The 20,303-nt window shown below is 37.5% G+C and overlaps 1 protein-coding gene across 1 annotated transcript; it reads left to right on the forward strand.

Annotated features, from left to right (window-relative positions):
• The first annotated feature begins 3,033 nt into the window (after positions 1-3,033).
• Positions 3,034-9,696, forward strand: LOC135709675 (cuticle protein 19-like). The gene is made up of 2 exons (XM_065232063.1): positions 3,034-3,133; positions 8,725-9,696. Exons 1-2 carry the CDS (start codon positions 3,116-3,118, stop codon positions 9,277-9,279), a joined length of 573 nt encoding a protein of 190 aa, XP_065088135.1. The 5' UTR covers positions 3,034-3,115; the 3' UTR covers positions 9,280-9,696.
• The last annotated feature ends 10,607 nt before the right edge of the window (positions 9,697-20,303 follow it).

Below are 20,303 nucleotides of genomic sequence, written 5' to 3' on the forward strand. Positions count from 1 at the left end.
GGTAATCAAGAACTCCAACGATGGCAAAACGTTGGGCGTCTTCTCCAAGGACAACTTCTAGGGTGAATTCTGTGAATCGTGGCGAGCCTTCGTCAAGGACAAGAGCTTAGACACGGTGGACATCAGCATCGCAACCGGGTACATCATGTGCTCCAAGGAGGACTTCGAGGTTATCACCATCAAGAAGGCTTGCCTGGTGACGGTAGACGTATTCAACAAGTATCTCAAGTTGATTAGGTTGAGTGGAAGCAGTAAAAATTCCAGTTCTTGATGAGCCAGTAATCTTCTCCTTTGAGTTTTCCGTATCCAACCGCCACCACTGCACGATCCAATCCATGCAAATTGTTCTTGCATTCCGGTTCGTAGTACACTCCATTTGCGTAGTAGCTGAAAGACTTGTGACCGGCATCGATAGCAATCGACAGCCCTCGGAAGCATACACTTTGACTTTAAATGTTAACCGAGAAGGGAATTGCTGTTCTGAGTTCCTCTAATATAATCAATTAGAGTATGTTTCTGAAATATACAGTCAAATAGCACGCAATGTTGTGAAACAGAGTCGATGTTATAATAAGAGTCCCGCCAATAGAAAATGTTGCGAACAAGCAGCACTGCTTGTGATTTATTTTTCGTCAGAGTAAACGGCAGCAAATTTTTTTGCGTTAGCATCGGATGACTTTCATTCAGAAGTGAAAAATTTCATGTCAATAACGGAGCTTCTGGGAGACAAAAACAATGATAGAACCTGAAAAATGTTCAAACAAGTGCTTGGTATAACTTATAAATACCACAATGTACTAAATAGTGCGAAAAAATGTTTTTCATCTAAAATTACTAAAATATTGTCAGTAATGATGCAATACTTGAAGTTCATTGGCTGTGGAAACAATAATGTTTATTTACTATGCTTGTTTGGTACCCCGCTTGACAGTTCGATTGATACTTCTGGCTTCACTCTTGGCGTGACTCTTATTATAACATTGACTCTGTTGTGAAAAACTTCAGTGACAGCTGTCCAGCAGTGCTCCCATTCTATTTAATGAACAATCCAATGCCTACGAGATTGTGCCGATGGATGTGTCCAAGCTGTGCCTAATCTACTTTCGGCACACTGTGCTGAGTGACTTACCCCTTGGGTTTTCCTAAGTTTGGAAATAATCATGAGGATATTTAAATTACCACCAACTGCTCAAAGTACATTGAAATGAGTAAAAAAATAAATTGAGGACTGCTATAAACCAGACTTAAACATTTGTTAATGATTATGAATATTGAAAACGAATTATTGATGAATAATATTATATCATATCACAATATCAATATCATAACTTCTATTAACAAATTTGCAAGTATGAGGAGTCGTAATCAGGTTCAATATATTTAAAAAAGCAGATTAGAAAATTAAACGGAAGCACCTATTTTTATTTCATGTGTGCTAGAATCTGAAAATTAATATCAAATCATAGGAGGCCCACAGTTAAAAATAGACCAGCGGCCCCAAGGGTGGTTAAGACGGCCCTGACTATCATAATACTATCACACTCTACTTTAAAAATTCTTCAAAATGGTGGGTATAATTTCTAAAAAATAAAAAAATAAACGGTTTAAGCTCTAGGGCAAAATCCGTTTTCTTGGAATATAAAAATCAGCATTCTGTAATCAATATATTAAGTTTTTTTTTCCATGGGTGTACTTTAAACCTTTGCGTACCCAACAAACTCACTTTCATCATGTCGTTCTCTGTCCCATAGCTTGAAGAACTTGATAATCGTAGCTTCTTTTGATAGTATATGGGCTCCATACAACTTAACACAGTTGCATGGGCCGGGAAAATTTCTTCAATTTTTCCCACGATAAATCGTTCCAATTTTAAAACACCAAATAAAGATCCGCCCAACTCTTTCTCGTTTGTCGGCAACACATTTCCCGCGCTTCTTCAATTTCGGTAGCTTATCTTATCTTACCGTCTTCCGTTGCGCTTCTCGAATATTATGATTTTTTTTTTGCTCTGAAAGTCACGTCGAGCAGCGCCCGCTTTGGATCCTACTGATTGCCGTAGAAAAAAAAAAACGTTTTAACAGCAATTTTACATCGAATCAGCCAGCGGCAGCGCGTTGTGAAATCAGACCATTCACCCACACAATGATGAATCAGATTTGGTTCGACGGATTTGGATTTTTCACTTTTGCTGGATATTGTGCGACTTAACCAACAACACGCGGCACCGGCTGTATGCATGAGTTGATTTGGTGATATATGCGCGAGATTGCCGGAGAAAATGTTCAACGGTCTACAACCCACAAAAAATAAGTGACGATAAATGATTGGCAGGTTTCCAGCGGCATCGATATTTGCGGAAATTTATGAGTCTATTTGTATAATGTTTGAATCTTAAAGTTAGAAGTCTTTGATTTTGCGGAAAAAAGTGATATTTTGGTGGTTGTTCTTCTGACATTTCAGTGCAAGATTACTGATGAGTTCACCCACATGACTTTTCCAATCGCCACCACTTTCTCCCACATACGACGGCAACCATCCTCACCAGAGCCCAGCCCAGAACTAACCGAAAAACTTGCATTGTTAATTTATCGCCGATGGTTTATATCACGTTCATAATTTCTTCCATCGCGGTAATTTTCTTCGCTTTTCGCTTGCTTGCTTGATTTTCGCACTTTTCTCGCGCACTCCGTCCCTCATCCCATCCATCGGACCGTCTATTTTGTTTCAATTTACTATTTTGTTGCTAAAGGTTTTTTTTTTCGGACCCTGATGAACTAAGGCCCAACCGAATCCCCTGAGCCCGGCTTTGCACTGTCAAATTACGCCATCCAAGAGTGCGCTGGTGTTGCACACAGAAAGCATTATTGTTTTTGATTGGCATCCATGGATCGCCTTCGGTTGGTTGCTTTGATCGCCACAGGGCGGCGCCACCGGTTGCACGCGTTTATGTGCCTGCAACTGCGAGCGCGGGAGGGGACCGAAAAGAAAAGCCAACCCGGGTTATAAATATTGTTGTTTGGGCATAAGCAAATCACAGTCGTGTGTTTTCCATCGGTAAAGAAACAATAGTCAGCTCCGATTCAAAGGCGGATCAGCACCCCAGAAAGAAGAAGAAATGGCGTTCCTGTTCAAAGTAAGTGCATCAGGGCTGCAGTAGAATCATGGCGGCGGAAGAAGTATCTACAGTAGTTGGTGACAGTGGCTGAAAACGAAACAATGGATGATGGGAGGACAGCCAGCAGTAGTGTGACGGAAGAAAGTGAAATATGATGGACGTTGTTCGCTTTCGTTTGTGTGATAAAGGGGGAAAACAATTAGGCAGCTAATGCCAGCTGCAGCATGGAATGGAAGAATTTGCAAGGAAAAACGGCGAAGAGATAATTAACGATTGTGTGTACCTGCGCACCGCACATTTGTGCTACTTTTATGGACGTTTCTTGGGTTGATGGTTTTTGAAATAATCACGTGAGATGCAATAAGGAAGCAGCCAGTGAGAGCTGATGGAAATGATGATGCAATTTGCGGTAGTTCGGACGGTTCAGGAATAAAGGCATCGTGATACGCGAGAATTCGGTGGCCATTTGGTAACGTGGTGAATGCAAGTGCTAGGAGTATTTTTCAAAATTCTGTTTATGTGATTTCCGCATTTTCGCATACTTTTGTCATTGTGTCAATGTTTATCCGAAACTATGATGAAGTCTAGTGTCAGTTGAAAATTTGTCGTCTTTGGAAAAAAGATTGAAAGCATCTGGATTTGTGCAGATCAAATTAAATTATTAAACGTGCTTGACAAATTCACATACTTTTCTTCGAAAAGTCTTCATATAAAAATGTGGAGAAATTATTTTGGTATAGATCAATTTAGCATTTTTTGATTAAAGTGATTGTTTTGAATTTTCTCCTAAAATATTGCTTGAATTTGTAACAAATTTAGCAGCAAACTCTGACCTAATTTTTAGTCTAAAATGTTAAAATTGACGGTGGCTTGAAGGCAATCCACTTATGATTGCCTTTTATTAGAGATTTTAGCTGTTCATACTAACGGGGTTCTAAATTGCCTTATGCAGCTAATGTTTGTCTGTATAAGCTGAGTTGCAGCTAAATATGTTTGTTGAGTAAAACTTTATGAAAACTTTTTAAATTTCCACTAATTGTCATTGATTGGTCAGAAATTTTTTTAGAAGCTTGCTAAATCAATAGCTTTTAAAAAATACAAATTAATATTAGAATTCGAAAACAGTAAACATCGTAAAAAGGCTGTGTCCTGAACGCCAGTTTAAATAAAGCTCGTTCGTAAAGGTGACAGATCGAAAGTTATTGAACATGCTGTAGAAAACATGATTTCTTTTTGGTAGTTAGATTATGGCAACCGATCCGGAATGCCAGATTTGAAGACATTAGAAATTCTGTGAAGACAATTTTTTTCCCGCAATTTTTATTCGATAGTTAGCGTTCATAAGAACCAATGTCGCATCATGCTCAAACGGAGGAAATCGAGTTTAAAATATCCATGGGGTTGTTTTCAATATAAATTCAGCATTAAAAAAACATTATGCCTCCAATTGTTTTATGAGGATACGCTCTCGCTCTTTAGAAACTCGCCACATTTTTTTGACAGGTATAATTTGCATCTGTTTTCACCTGTTTGTCTTGTTTATCTTGTTCTTGCTACGCCTATTGTCCTTGAAACTTTGTCAATATCGCCATTTTGCTCATGTACCGTCATTTCTCGATAACTTTTGCAAACAAAGCACCGACGATCAAAGTTTGATGAAATTGGTTGCTCGCCCACGCATACTAACACTGACAGCATGCGTGAGAAAGCTACCAGGTACGCCAAATCGACGATCAAAGTCATTGTTTACAATCGAGATTTGTTCACCAAAAAGCTTCTGAATTTTCGGATTGGCAGTTTTACGGCTGTAAACCTTATCGATTTTGCTCCACCAAGCTCAATTGATTCTGAATCAGGTCCTGATCATTCTCCCAAAATTTGAGTTTATTTGGTTGCGAACTAATACCTATGCTAATACTGCACTGGCCCTTTGACGTTTTTATGGGAATTACTATGGGAAAAGTTAACTATATGTTCTGAACGTCCTAGTACTTTGCCATAATAAATAACGGAACAGCTTGCTATCTGCTGATATGTAAAATTTTATCAGCTATAACTTTGTTGAAGATCACTTTTTAATTAGACTTCAAGGTAATTCGTTATTCATTGATTTCGAAGCCGATTACTTTCTGATGTGATTAATCAACTGCTGTCAGGGCAGCATTGCATCTTGCACTTATGACATAGTAGCCTGAATTTTTTGCCCAATTCTTCGTGCCAAGCACATCAATGTTGCCTACTGAGCAGTTTATGGAGCATGTCAGAAGAATAACATCTTCTTAATTAATCAATAGCTAATTTGACAGTGAGCATGCATAAGGGCGTAACCGCGATGATCGATTCTCTTCGTCGATTTTCTCTTTTGTTAATAACACGCTTGGATTAACATTTCTCATAGCGTTTGTTGTTGCTTTTGATAGCCAATACAACCTGTTACAGCACTGTATTGGACACATTTCAGAAAATTGATTCCCTTAGCTGTAGCAATTTAAAGAGAAATTATTATGAAGAGAATCGATCATGGCAGTTAGGCCCTTATGCATGCTGACTGTCAAATTATCCTAACGTTCAATCCAGATGCAGTCTTCAGCATAGTTGTAGCTGAGAAAATTTCACATTAGTAAAGATAGTAAACTTTTCCGCAGATCATTACAGCGAAGGGCTGGAACGATGAGAGCAAAAAGTTTGCTTTTCCCATAGTAATTCCCATATAAACTACAAAGGGCCACTGCAGTAGGAGTTCACATACAAACGAGCGCAAATTTTGGGAGAATTACCTTGGTGGAGCAAATCGATATTTTGAACCACTCTAATAAGTATGCCTTCAATTGGTACAATTAAAGAGTATTGACAAATAGCTCGAAAATCACACGGTAAGAAAAAAGTACCCAAGGACCAGTTCACTTTTACCTACTTTTGACTAGTTTGTATCCTTTTCTCCTTCTAATGTTGTCAAAAACGGAGGAGCAAAACTACCCAACAGGGATAGTAAAGTTCACGGTAAGAAAAAAGTACCCAAAATTGAGTTCCTTTCACTCATCACGTGGCTTCCGTGGGGCTAGGTAAAATTAAGTTAAAGAATAAAACTCAATTTTGAGTAATCCTGGCGTTGACCAAGTTGACAAAAAAATAATAAATCGGAGCAGACTGGAACCGAACCATGGACGTTGAGATTACGGGGCCCGTGTGTTGACCACTCGTCTAACAACGCTTGTGAAAATGAAATCGACAGTGAGCATGCATAAGGGCGTATACGCGATGATCGATTCTCTTCATCGTTTTTCTCTTTGCATTGCTACAGCTAAGCGAAACAATTTTGTAGAATTTGTTCAATGTAGAGTTGTAATAGGTTGCATTGGCTTTCAAAAGCAACAACAAACGCACCGACAAACGTTAAATCTAGCGAGTTATTAAGAAAAGAGAAAATCGATGAAGAGAATCGATCATCGCGTATACGCCCTTATGAATGCTCACTGTCGAAATGGTTAAAGGCGCATAAAAGCAATCTAAATGAAAATAAACTTATATTTGAGTTCATTTATTATTACTCAATAGTTGAGTAAATTTTAACCAACGCCGCTTTTCTGATTCACTCAACGGCGGACCTCAAATGATAGAACCCAACGTTGAGTTTTTTTTAACTTAATTTTGAGTATTTTTTCTTACCCCATGGGGCAACCCAACGTTTAGTATAATAAATCTACCTCTATGGTATAATCATATCTACCTACGTTTGGGTACAACTAACTTACTTTTGGGTAGAAAGCTAGTGGAAAATTCCATACGAATTGCACACAAGTAAATGAAAACTACTTTGACCCACTTTACCTACTTTTGGGTTCCTGCACTATAATGCCGAGATAAGTGAAAAGAACTTACTTTTGGATACTTTTTTGTTAGCGTGCATCGAAAACAAACAGTCGCCCCCCGCATGGTGTTCTTAACAAAAAACCGTTTTGTTTTTTGATTGAAACAATATATTTTTTTTATTTTTTAGAAAGGGAGATTTGTGAAAAGAACATCGTTGCGTAATAGATCTAATAATAAAGATAAACAAACCACTGCTGGTTATTAAACCGATGAACGGGAGTTGACGTCCGAGTGCAGCTCCCTACACGGTAACCGCAAAATACCCAATAATGACTACAAAGTAAGCATTTTCGAGGGAGACTGGGACTACCCATTAAATGAGCAAAAACTCAGTCTGTTTACGTTTGCAACATTGGTCCTTATGAATGCTCACTGTCGATTTCATGTTTTGTGAAGATGTTTTAAGACATGTTGAAATTGAAGAAGGCTTCCAAACGCGTTTTGAGTTGTAAGCAGTCATGTGAAGGGTTTAGCTGTTGAAATGAATATTTTGAGTTCACATTTCAGGCTCAATCAAGTGAACTTTACAGAGCCGTTGTTGTTCATTATACAATACAATACAAATTAAATTTTAAACGTCAACGTTTTTTGGTCAAGAAGTACAATACAAAAAACAGCTTATCTTCAAGGTTGCAAAGACTCATTTCAGCTAAAATAATGTTTTTCGGAATAATAAAACTAAAAGATGGTATGATGGCATGTTTTACTTGTAACTTACAAGAAGAGGTTACAAAGTATGCGTTGGAAACATAAAACCTGTAAATTTTGCTTTCTATGAGTCACAATCAGCGATTTGCTGATCGCTGAGTGAGTGAGTGAGTGAGTGAGTGAGTGAGTTTGTGAAAAATCGCTGATTGTGACTCTCATGAAGTGAAATAAACAGGTTTAATATGTCAAACACATTCTTTGCAACCTCTTCTTGTATCCTACCAATTCAAAATTTGATCATGTCATCTAATTATTTCATAATTTAGAAAAACATTGTTTTAGCTGAAATGAGTCTTTGCAACCTTGCTTATCTTCCGCTATCCAACAAGCTTCTTCCATCAGAACGGGATTCACTTCCAGTGAAGAAATAGACGCAAATGGTGGTCTTCACTTGGTGGCTTCCAACGACGACAACAAAAGGATCAACTGAGCAAACTGCACATGATGAACAAAGAACACCCCACAGTAGCTGCTATCGAGTATACAGACGATCGTGTGATGTACACAGGGTTGCCATGTGATTTTTCGAAAAATCTGCCTGTTGTGGAATAACAAGTTTGAATTTCTCTGGATGTTCTTGATAATGACGTTTCTTAATATATGCCGATTTTTTTAAAAAGGTTTTCAAATTTTTAACAGAACAAGGTTATACGTTTGTTACTTTTAATTTAAAAAGATCATATTTGAATTTAATGGTCGTGTAGATATGTACCAAGACACTATCATTGGTATTAAGGTTAACATGATTATTTGTAACCAGATTACATTGCATTGTGTAAAATTGTTGTCTATTTCGAGATTTCGTTCAGTTGATATTGAATTCTCCTTGGAATTCTTTAAGCAGTCGGTTGACGGAAGGTGATGAGAGTGGCAGGGCTCAAACTTTAACTCTTCAATTGCTTGGTTCATCCAGAAAAAAAAAAATCAAAAAGCTTAGATTTATCTGAAGTAGTCACAAAATTAAATCCCTTTTCAAAAGTAATACGAAAAACGTTCTAACTCCAAATCCCCACTCTTCTCTTCCGCTCCAGACTATCATCTGCGCAACGTTGCTGTCGCTGGCCGTGGCCGAGTACAGTGTGGAGGAGGAGCACCAACACCATCAGCCGGGATTCTCGTACGCCAAGTTCAGCGGCCCGGTCAGTGGACCGGCCCATGAGGTTCACATCGTGGACAAGCACGGACACGGACACACCGTTGACTACGTGGCCAAGCCGGACTATCAGTTCGAGTACGGAGTCGAAGACCCCAAGAGCAAGGTGTCGCAGAGCCGCAAGGAGCAACGCCACGAGGATGATCTGCACGGCGAGTACCAGGTCCAGCAGCCGGACGGCAAGCTGCGAGTCGTCAAGTATAGCGCCAACAAGCATTCCGGATTCCACGCTGAAGTGTTGATCGATGGAAAACCTTTATATGAAGAAGAACTGGCCAAGCTGGCCCATGATGCCCAGGAGCAGGCCGCTAGGGCGCACGAACACCACGAGGAACCAGCTTCGTACGGTGGCCAAGAAGAGCAGACCTACGGAGGTGGCGAGGCGTCCGCGTCCTACGGCGGCGAAGAGGGTGGCGAAGAGTACTACCATTAAGGCACGATGCAATCCGATTTAGAATACTTATTCGATCTTGTTCCTCGCTGAAAACAATACTCTATTTATTTTTAAGGATCGTCACTTTTTAAAACGTCTAGTCGACACTTTCAACCAAAACGAAAAGCTAATTGAGATTGGAAACACCCAAATACTACTTCGCGCTTCGAATAGCTCTATGCTTTTAACTGATGCAACACAATAAGCTCATACCTTAAATGTGATAAAACATATACTTTCAAACAGTAGAACCGAACAGTACTCGTAGTACGCCGCCTTCCGATGGCCAATGTTGTTCGTATGAATCTAAATGATACCCAACGAAACAAAAAAACGAAAAAACCCATCATTGTTAATTAGTTTGTTACGAACTTGTGTAAATGTATAGGATAAGATTTTAACGAAAAAGAGAGCCCGTTGTGCTCCGCAAAAAATAAATAACGATTACTGGAATTTTAACTCTGCTGTGCATTCATTGATTGCTTTTTATGAACTTTGATTTACAGTTTACGAGATGCCTATGCTTTACCATATCTTTTTTTTTGTAAATGTTAACCCTTTCCTTCCTATGAGGTTTTTAGTTGTTTTGAGTTGCAAATATGTGTTTTTGAAAAAAAAAGTGCCAGAACAAATGATCTTCAACACAGCCTAAAACCATAGAGGTAACTCTAAGACTAGTAGGTCCCGAAGAAACGTGCTCAACTTTTTGGCTCAGCTCTGTACTATCTTCGGTCCCAAGCTAATCGATTCACCGTTTGAAACATAGGAAAATCCACTAATCCCTCATTTTATCTGTCAAACTTTCCTAGCGAATCAAAACAAACATTGCATAGTACTAGAATTTCGACTAGAATGGGGTACGTTAATCGATTTGCTTGGGACCAATAGGCTAGTCAAGTAGTGAGCCAATTTAAAATCGATAGTTTCGTATTGATTGTTGGTAATACCATGGTACTTCGGACAGTAATTTTTCAGGTGAAAATTTCATAGTTGTGAGTTGAATACCAAGGAATAGGAGCAAAATTCAACGGTAATTCCAACGTATATTCAATTAGAATTTAAACAATACCTCCAACGGATTTCTTAGGAATATCCTTAGAAAATTCTGAGCTAAATTTCAAGTGGATTTCGAGGAGTATTCTAAGGATATTCCGGTGTTATTTTTTTTTCAGATAATTCAAAGGAGAATCCCAGCAGCATTGTCATTGGCCATATCTTGCTGGACCTTATTAATGAATCATTATAAACTGGACATGTGCCACAAATTTGTAAGGAATCCTTAGTGGTCCCTATTCAAAAAAATGCTGGAACGATTAAAACCGAAGAGTTTCGTCCCATCAACATGTTGCATACATTAGAGAAAATTTTAGAACTTGTTGTTAAAGGCCAGCTGTTGGAGTATTTAAATAGTAATAGTTTGTTGATACCAGAACAATCGGGATATCGGGAAGGTCATTCTTGTGAAACCGGGTTGAATTTGGTATTAGCGAAGTGGAAAAATAACTTGGAGTGTAAAGATACGATTGTTGCTGTTTTTTTGGATCTTAAACGCGCTTTTGAAACAATTTCTAGGCCCTTATTGTTAAGATCAATCAAGCGCTTTGGAATTACGAGTACTGCATATAAATGGTTTGAAAGCTATTTGTCTGACAGAACTCAACGGACTGTTTTTAATGATTCTGTTTCCAGTCCCGTGGGGAATACCCTTGGAGTGCCCCAGGGAAGTGTATTAGGGCCCCTGTTATTTATTATGTATATTAATTACTTGTTTTACGATTTTGCGATATTAATCTTTTCGCAGATGATACAGTGTTATTCAATGCAGCTAAGGATTTAGATGATGCCGTTTTACAGTTGAATGAAGATTTGCGTTCTCTAAGTAGATGGTTGAAGTATAAGCAGTTGAAATTGAATACAAGTAAAACTAAATTTATGGTAATTTCGCGCAATCGAGTAAATGAGAACGTCTCTGTTGTAATTGATGATGAGACTATTGATCGCGTTCGGGAGATTAAATATCTTGGCGTGATTATTGATGACACACTTAAGTTCAACTCTAACATTGACAATGTCATCAAGAAAATTGCCAAGAAGTATGGAATTATATGTCGACTGAAAAACGATTTAACTATTGCCAGTAAAATACAGTTACACAAATCAATCATCTCTCCTCATCTAGACTTTTGCCCTTCTATTTTATTTCTGGCCAATGCAGCACAAATATCGAGATTACAGCGCTTGCAGAATAAAAAAATGCGTTTGGTTTTGAAATGTAATCGATTTTGTTTGCTAACCTGGTTAAAATGTCATATTTAATTATCTTAATCATCATTAGCATTATCAGCATTTCGAAGAATTTTTGGGATCTCCTAGCAGAACTAAAAGAATATTCCTAAGATAATTCTATGGGAATTTCAGGATAATATTAAATAAATGCTGAGGAGAACTCCAAGTGAATTTTCAGGAGAATTCTTCTGGCAATTCCTAGCAAGATTTTTTAATAATGTAATGAGCATTGCAGAGTCAATTAAAATAGTTTTCTTAAGATGTTGTAATACCTCAATTTAAAATGTTTCCATTTTACATTTGGATTGTATTTTCGAAAAATGCGTGGATCATAGGTTAATGAAACTATGGTACCGTAAAACGGGGTATCTTTGATAATGCGGGTAACTTTGATAGTATAATTTAAAGATTAAATTTACTCGTTGTGCTTTTTCTAAATTAGTAACATTGCTTTAATATTGTAGTTTAGGGTATTTCCGTTGATATCGTATATAGTTCTTATATAGTATGTGCTACATATTTTACAAACATATTGAAAAACAAATTTCGTGTTTTTCGCCTGTTTGAAAAAGCACTCAAACCATGACTTATGAAATGTATTTACGATATAGCCATCACAAATTCAATGTTGTATTCTTATTGTTATGATGTTTTCTGATTATGTACTCATTCAAAATTTCATATTTAGAGAACTGAATTGTTTGAGTTTGACTCATTTTTTTCTACATTCATTGAGCACTATCAAAGTAACCCCAAATCAAAATACTGAAGTTCGGTCACAGAACTTAAAAAATAGTGCAAATGCTTTAATTTCCGTTAAACATATTAATAACGCATTAAGTCTTGGATCGTCAGCACTTGTTTTAAAAATATAAAATTTGAAAAACATTCATTGCTGTAAAAAATATTTAGAATATACTTTAAAAAACTATCAATGTTACCCCGTTTTACGGTACTTTAGGGTAGAAACATTCGGAAAAACCTGTCCCAAGACGACCTAATGACTTATTCAGCCTTGTTCGGTCCAGTAGATCTTCGGCACAGTAGATGTTCGGCACATGAATAGCAACTCCTGTTGTAGAAGAATTCTGCTTTTTTTTGTAATTCAAGAATTAGATCTGGGTAACTATGCTATTTAATATTTTAAAACGCTATCTCGACGTTTCATTCCTCACTTCGTAAATAGTTCTAATAATTAGGTAATGTCTTCTTATTAGGTAACGAAGCAAACGCGGAGCACCTTCTTGATGCAAGTTCGCAGATCGCATAAAGATTATCATAGTTCATATCTAAAACGCGTGACGTGTTTGAGAATAGATTTACTCTATCAGGAGACCATAATTATTTCAAATATGGTAAAATATCTCTGTTATTGGACGTCGTGTTACACAGTGTTGTTAGCTTTTAAACTAGTTGTGCAAGATCTTGCAATATAAACTTTTGACGAATTCGTACAGATAGAAAATCGATGCCTACATTTTTTTGGGTGACTGACAAATCAATTTGCATAATTCTATTTCTGAAAGTTTTCTGATAAGGTTAGTCACTTTTTGGTAACTTTTTAAAATGATTTTGGTCACTTTTTAGTCACTTTTTATAATGATTTTAGTTACTAATTCACTATTTTTATTGCTTAACACTGCTATCAGCCCTGCCTGTGCGCATGAGTGTTAACCAGGTTTGATGGAGCCTCGCTCGCGAGGCTGAAATGAGCCGAGCGTAGAATTTTTCTGAGGAGTAGAATGCCTACTGCCAAATCATTCCACTGAGCTTCAGAGCTTGTGAGTGAAGGGGTATAAAATGAGAGTGAGGTTTGCTGCCATTCATGTTCATGTTTTCTATCACACGCTTTTACTCTCACTCTGGGTGAACTCTGAGCTTCTTGCGTCGAACGAAAAAGTCATCCGGAGTCTCGAAAAGCGCACCTCACGTCAAATCTTCGTCTCGCTCAAGTTCACTCTTCCTCTCTCTCTCGATGAGTTTTTGTTTACTTCTTCCATATTCCTGCCGCCATTCACTCGAGGTGAGGGCTGGCTATACTAGCAGGACAGGACCTCCAGTGAGTTTGAGGTGTTAACCCACAGTTAGTAGGACAAAAGGTTGAAGGATATAAGGTCGAAGGACCAAAGGTGTAATGACAAAAGGTTGAAGTGGACAAATGGACAAAATGGACAAAAGGTTGAAACGGACAAAATGTTGAAATGGGCAAATGGCCAAATGGACAACAGTTCGAAATTGACAAAAGGTTGAAATGGATGAACTGGTCAGTTGGAGGATAACATTGGTAGTGAACTCTCAAATATGTTTTCTTCTTTAAACCATGAGCAGTTCTTTAGAAAATTAAGATAGCAAATAGTTCCTGTGCAAGGCACGGCAATTTAGGAAACAACTAACTGCCTTCCTCAAGAATATATTCCTTCTTTAATCGTGAGCAGATCTTTGGCAGTATGTTTTAAAGTTCTTTAAAACTCTGAGTGAAAATTTTCCAAACAATATTTTGTCCTTCAACTAATCATGTTTTGTTTTTATTACTTCGGTGAAGTTAACGGTTTGAATAGTTGGAGATGCTTAACGTCAATATCAGACTTAAAGTGAACATTTTATGACCTTTTGTCCAATCGAACTTTTGTCCTCCGACCTTTTGTCTATTCAACCTTTTGTCCACTTCGTCTTTTTGTTTATTTCGACCTTTTATACATTCGACCTTTTTTTTCCATTTAGACTTTAGTTTATTTCAACCTTTTGTAAATTCGGCCATTTGTCCATTCGACCTTTTGTCCATTCGATCTTTTGTCCATTCGATATTTTGTCTATACGACCTTTTGTACATATTCAATTTTTTTCCTTCGCCCATGTGTCCTTCCACCTTTTCCCATAAATTACACATTTTTAGTAACAGGAATTTTAAACTAATTGGTACCGTTATCCGGGGCAAATTGATCATTATAAGTTACGTTTTAAGTTCTCACGTAGAAAATTTTCGGTGATAGATATCTCTCTCTACAATGTCGCATTCATTAATTCTTTGGATAAACGGTAAAGAAGGGAATATTCCTTTCTTTGAATATATAAAAGAGAAAATAATTAATTCTTTGGATGTATGATAAAGAAGGGATCGTCATCAAATGGATATTGGTTATATATACACACTTCCAGGTTCGAACATATTTTTTTTTTCAAACCTGGCATGTATTTAGTTTAATCTTGATATTTAATTTGTTAGACATAATTCGACAGCTCTCACCATATTCTGCTCTTCCACCGCCGTTAAGTGCTTCTTTCGCAATCCCTTGGACTTTTTTTCTAACGCTTCGTATTTCATTCCGTGCTTCACTGGAAATTTCGTTCCGTAGATCGTCCTTGGTTGGTTCTAGCATGATTCCGCCTTTTCCGGGTTTTTCTTATTTTCCAAGGGAGATCCGCACTAGTTTCCGTTCCTGGTTCGATGTTGACCACCATGTCCGCCATCTGTCAATGAATTGCCGTGGTGATCTGGGACGAGGCTCAATTTTATATCACAGACAAACAGACACAACACATTGAACATTTCTCATTGTAAACCCTACCGCCATACACTGTGATGGGCGATACACTCAACAGATGGATGTAGTGTGTAAACGTCAAATGCAAGGGAATTGATTATGTACACCACAAGTGGCGCACTACCAACTAAGAAACATTTAAATTTATCATTAAAAGCGGTTTCGATGAACGTTTTAAGAGTGTTATGTCTGCTTGTCTGTGATCATACCTTCACTATCGCAACTTCGGGTAATCTGCGAAAGTACTTGCATTATTCTCAGGCACTTTTGATCTAACTGCAATTACTATGTCATACTCGAAATGTGCCACGACCAAACTGACCGAAGCGCAGGGTTGAATTGATCATAAAAAACTGTTACCGAAATCTGCAAACAAGAATCAAAGTTCTTATCAGACAAAGATGAACGACAAGAGAACAACTCGCGGGTCGGATGCGAAAACTTTTTCCAAACTCGTTGCTTGCCGCGGGCAGGCTTGACTAAAGTAGTGTGCAAACGTATGACTGACTCGTTAACGCCGAAATCATGGATATACTAAATGGGCAATTAGGCCGAAGTAGTTCTCTACCCTACATAGTTTTAGTCACTTTATACCCGTACAGACCAGGGTTGTTAATCGATAACTCGATAACGTCTTTTCGATAACGTCTGCAATGGGAAATTATCATAGCAAACGTTAACGAAAAGACGTTATCCAGTTATTGATTAACAACCCTGGTACAGACTATGGCTTATATCATCTAATATAGGCTGTCTTGAAATGAGCATTTATACATAGGATTTCCAGTGACTTTTACGGACATGAGATTTGAACTCGTGACCTTTATCGTGAAAGACATGGATGCTAACCGATACGCCGGGCCCGTCCTCTAAGTTGCATGGCTTTGACAAAAGTAATCAAGACCAAGAACGCTTAAAAACTGCGAAGGATTTTCAGAAGGATTGGAATGCTTCCAACCGCATTCTGAAGAGAAGGGCTAGGAAACTCCGGAAAATATTCTTAACGAAATCAGAGACAAATTTCAAGGTATTTCTGAAAAGAATTCCGAGGGATCGTGAGGGGAAATTCAGGTAAAATCTGTGGAGAAATACGAAATAGTTCTGAGTAAAATATCATAATAATCCTGAAGGAAATTCCATGGGGCTGTGAAGAGAAGTCCACTCCAAAGGAAATTTGAGGACATTTTCAAATTAACTCTGAGGAAAACTCATTTATTATTTTGAGATCAATTCAATTCAATCCCCAATTCTCGACAATTCCTTATAAGATTCTGACAAGATCTTCCAAGAGAATTTTGATAAGAATTTTAGGGGAATATCTGTTCCAAAGCAGTTTTAAGGAGAATATCAATTATTTGGCAATATCCCAAAAGGAAGATTTATTTATTTATTCGTCGTCAATCAAATGTAGATCAGTTTAAGTTACAAAAAAAAACACTTAGCATCTATTTAAATTTTTAATTTCTTACTAACCTCGAAAAGAAACGTTTTTTAAGTGCATTTTTTACCGTTGCCAAATCAATTGTTTCATAATGTTCATTATAACAAGACATCATTCTATTTTAAGGTGCGTTCCTGGCATAGGTAGTTTGTTCTTTGGTTATTAACATAAAACATATATCTGTTTTTTTAAAGGAACGAGTGGGAGCATAAAAATTTAGATTTTCTAAAATCTCTGTGGCATTCACTATTTGTGCTACAACATCGTTTATAAATTCTATCATTGTGAACTGCCTTCGCTTTTCAAGTGCATCCAAATTGATCAACATACATATAGACTCATAAGCAGAGCTGGTAAATATCACGGCCGTCATGTGACAATGAGCAAACAGGTCCTCTCACTATCATGAGACGAAACTACATATCATTAGAATTCATTTCATTTGTCATTTTCCAATAATCATACACTCATGAGAACAATTTTTATGCGGTTTTGACATCAACATTTCTAACTGATTTAGATGAATTTAAGCAAGCAACCATATGTAATCGGTAGAGTGAATATATTATTAAGATTTCCTCGGTACAAGTAACTTTAATAGCAATAAATTATCTAGTAATTACGATGATCACAACGCTGTTACGTTCTGTCATGACAAAAAAAAAATCGATGTGATTTTGAAGAAAATCTTTATCATCGTTTTATCATCCGATGATAGTGACAGAAGTATCTCTGTAAATATCGCTTGTGATCTTTCATTGAAAATGGCATTTTCCAGCCTTGCTCATAAGATGGTAAGGATAAACTCGTCCAGCCTAACTTTCTTAGAACAAATAACAGAAACTGTTTTTGAACTGATTCAATGCGGTTTATATGAGTATCTTGATATGGAGCCCAGACTATACTACAGTACTCAAAGAGGGGCCTAACATATGCTACGTACAATTTTTTGATTGTGTATGGATCATTGAAATGAAAACTAAACCTTTTAATAAACCCTAGCATGTTGCTTTCCCAATAGATAATTTTATTATAAAATTCAAAAAAGCTTAATTTTTTTTAGCGGCGCCGGTGGAGTAGTGGTAAGCGTGATTACCTGTCACCTCAGCAGGCTTGGTTTAAATCCCAGTCGGCGCCACCGGGATGTTCTGAGGCATAACATATCTGATCACGCCTTCCTTTGGTAGGGAAGTAAAGCCGTTGGTCCCCGGTTCATGAGTTGATGGGTCGATAGGTAGGGTCCAGGTGTGGGACCTGCCTCCCTGGCGTCGGTAGCATTGGTGCTCAGCACGGAAAACAAGATCGACGGAAAACAAATCAAGGAAAAAAAAAAGCTTAATTTAGAATCTAGTATAATACCTTAATCTCTAACTTGATTGCACCTTTCAACTCTGTTTTTTCCTATTGTTACATGTTCTTGCCAAATAATTTGCTTTCTTGTAAATGAAATGGAATTAAATTTCTTCAATTAAGCTTTAATAAACTTTTTGTGCACCAAGTGTAAGAGTTATCAATTTCTTGTTGAAATAATACACGATCAAACGCTTCACGAATTTCCAGGAAAAGTTTCATGTCGTCTGCATATATTGAGACATTCAGGATTATACAATATGTGCTCTACATCATTAACAAATAGAATAAACAGCTTGCATAGGGAATATTTAGGAGAATTCCTAGGGAATAGTAGTAGCAGTTCCAAATCCATGGTTTTGACTTAGAACAGCTTTGGCGAATGCCACGATGATTGTGGTGAAAATCCCAGGAGAATTTTAAGGAAAATTCAAACATAAATTTTGAGAATAATTCCGACGGAAATCAGAGCAGATTAAAAATCAAATTTGAAAATATTTCTGATGATAATTCCAAAGAAATTCTTATGGGTATCCATGGAATTAAAAATCCATATAATTAAGAAGTCCATTGAACTGATGGAATATGTATCGTATGAACGGTTTTCGTAATGGATCACATAATTCGAGCAGTGGATTATTAAGTAGATGTTTTAAATCCCACCCATAATTACTTGTGTTTTTTTTATATGGTTGGCGCCGCTGAGTCGCAATTTACTCGATAAATTTTTAATGATTTCTCGATAACTATACAAGCTATCGACTTGATTCGAATCACGTTATCCGTTTCAAGCCATAAATAATCGAATGGCATACCAAATTAAATCACAACTTTTGGTAAAAAATATGTCTGATAGACCATATAATTACGAATGGCGTCAAAATATTTTGTTTGCAAGGGGAAAAAGCTAGCCTGCGAGTTGGGTCAAAACATCACGACTATACATTTTTATTAAATGTTAATCATTTATCTCCAATTCAACATTCTTTAGCTCGTTATTTCAATCACTTTTTGCACGTCTATTTCCCAAATTCACCTCCGTAACGCGATATTCTGATCAATATAGATTTAGGGAGAATCACTGCCACAATTTTCTTAAAATACGCTAAATACGCTATTTCTCATGTAAGTCTGTGGCTCGGAAGAGAGTTAAAACTTAATCGCTGCTTCATTTGAAGTAGTGCCAATGAATAATGATTTTACCCTACTTTTGATGGTTGCTTCGCGTTACGTTAGCTAGTTATACAAAATATATGTATGATGCCTACAGTTAGGCTTAGCTTATGGAGATTCGCTCGCAAGCTTCTCTTTCGCCTGACTGAATACTGGTAACCGTTCGACAATTTATGGTAACGACGGTAACAACGCACAGTGCATGGTGGGTAAAGCTTATTCGGTTTGGGTAAATTGTTATAATCAATCAAACAACAACTAGTAGTTTCAGCTACGTGCATTCACAGAAACCTTATTATTTTTACATGTGAAATTGCGAAGTGTAACACGAAAAAGGACGCTACAGGGAATCACCTTAATCGAGCATGAAGACGTACGCCACAGAATCATCAAATGAAATTCGATATTGATAAGGGAAAAGTTGGCTTCGGCAATACCTTAACCTATTATCGTCAGGGGGGGTAAACAACGTCCTTGAGAGCTCAATTTTGGCATGTGGATACATTGTGTTTCAGAGCAACTATTGGCCAAATTTGAGAGCTCTAGAACTTTGTTTACCCCCCTGACGATAATAGGTTAAGGTATTGCCGAAGCCAAGTTTTCCCCTATATTGTCTGAGCAAAAAAAAATAAATAGTATTCTCTTAGGCTTCAATGTACATACATCATATATTAATATACATTATTATATTGAACATATTATTCTGTGCAGGGTTGCTGCGTGCCAATTTGGCTTTCAAAGTGTCACAATCAGCGATTTCATCATTCGTGCTCACACTAAGTGTACATACAAAATATCTTGTATGTACTTAGCTAGTAGTGGTAAGCGTGATTACCTCTCACCCCAGCAGGCCTGGGTTCAATCCCAATCGGCGCGCGCCGGAATGTTCTGAGGCATAACATCTCTGATCACGCCTTCCTTCGGAAGGGAAGTAAAGCCGTTGGTCCCCGATCCATGCGTTAATGGGTCGATATGTAGGGTCCAGGTGTGGAAGCTGCCTCCCTGGCGTCGGTAGCATTGGTTTCTCAGTACGGAAAACACATCAAGGAAAAACAATCTTGTATGTACTGATGCAAAATTTTGAATTTTCGCTTCACAGTGCTCAAACGGTTCCAAATTGTGTTCTGATTAGCCTCCCATAATTTGAACTCATATAATAAGAAACGGACTTGGCACAAACCATTTCAAATTTATATGGAAATTACTATGGGAACCACATTCACCATATCACT

This window comes from Ochlerotatus camptorhynchus, unplaced genomic scaffold (genome assembly GCF_037179485.1).
Source record: "Ochlerotatus camptorhynchus isolate MF236.1 unplaced genomic scaffold, CSIRO-AGI_Acam_v1.1 ptg000361l, whole genome shotgun sequence".
NCBI classification, from domain to species: domain Eukaryota; kingdom Metazoa; phylum Arthropoda; class Insecta; order Diptera; family Culicidae; genus Ochlerotatus; species Ochlerotatus camptorhynchus.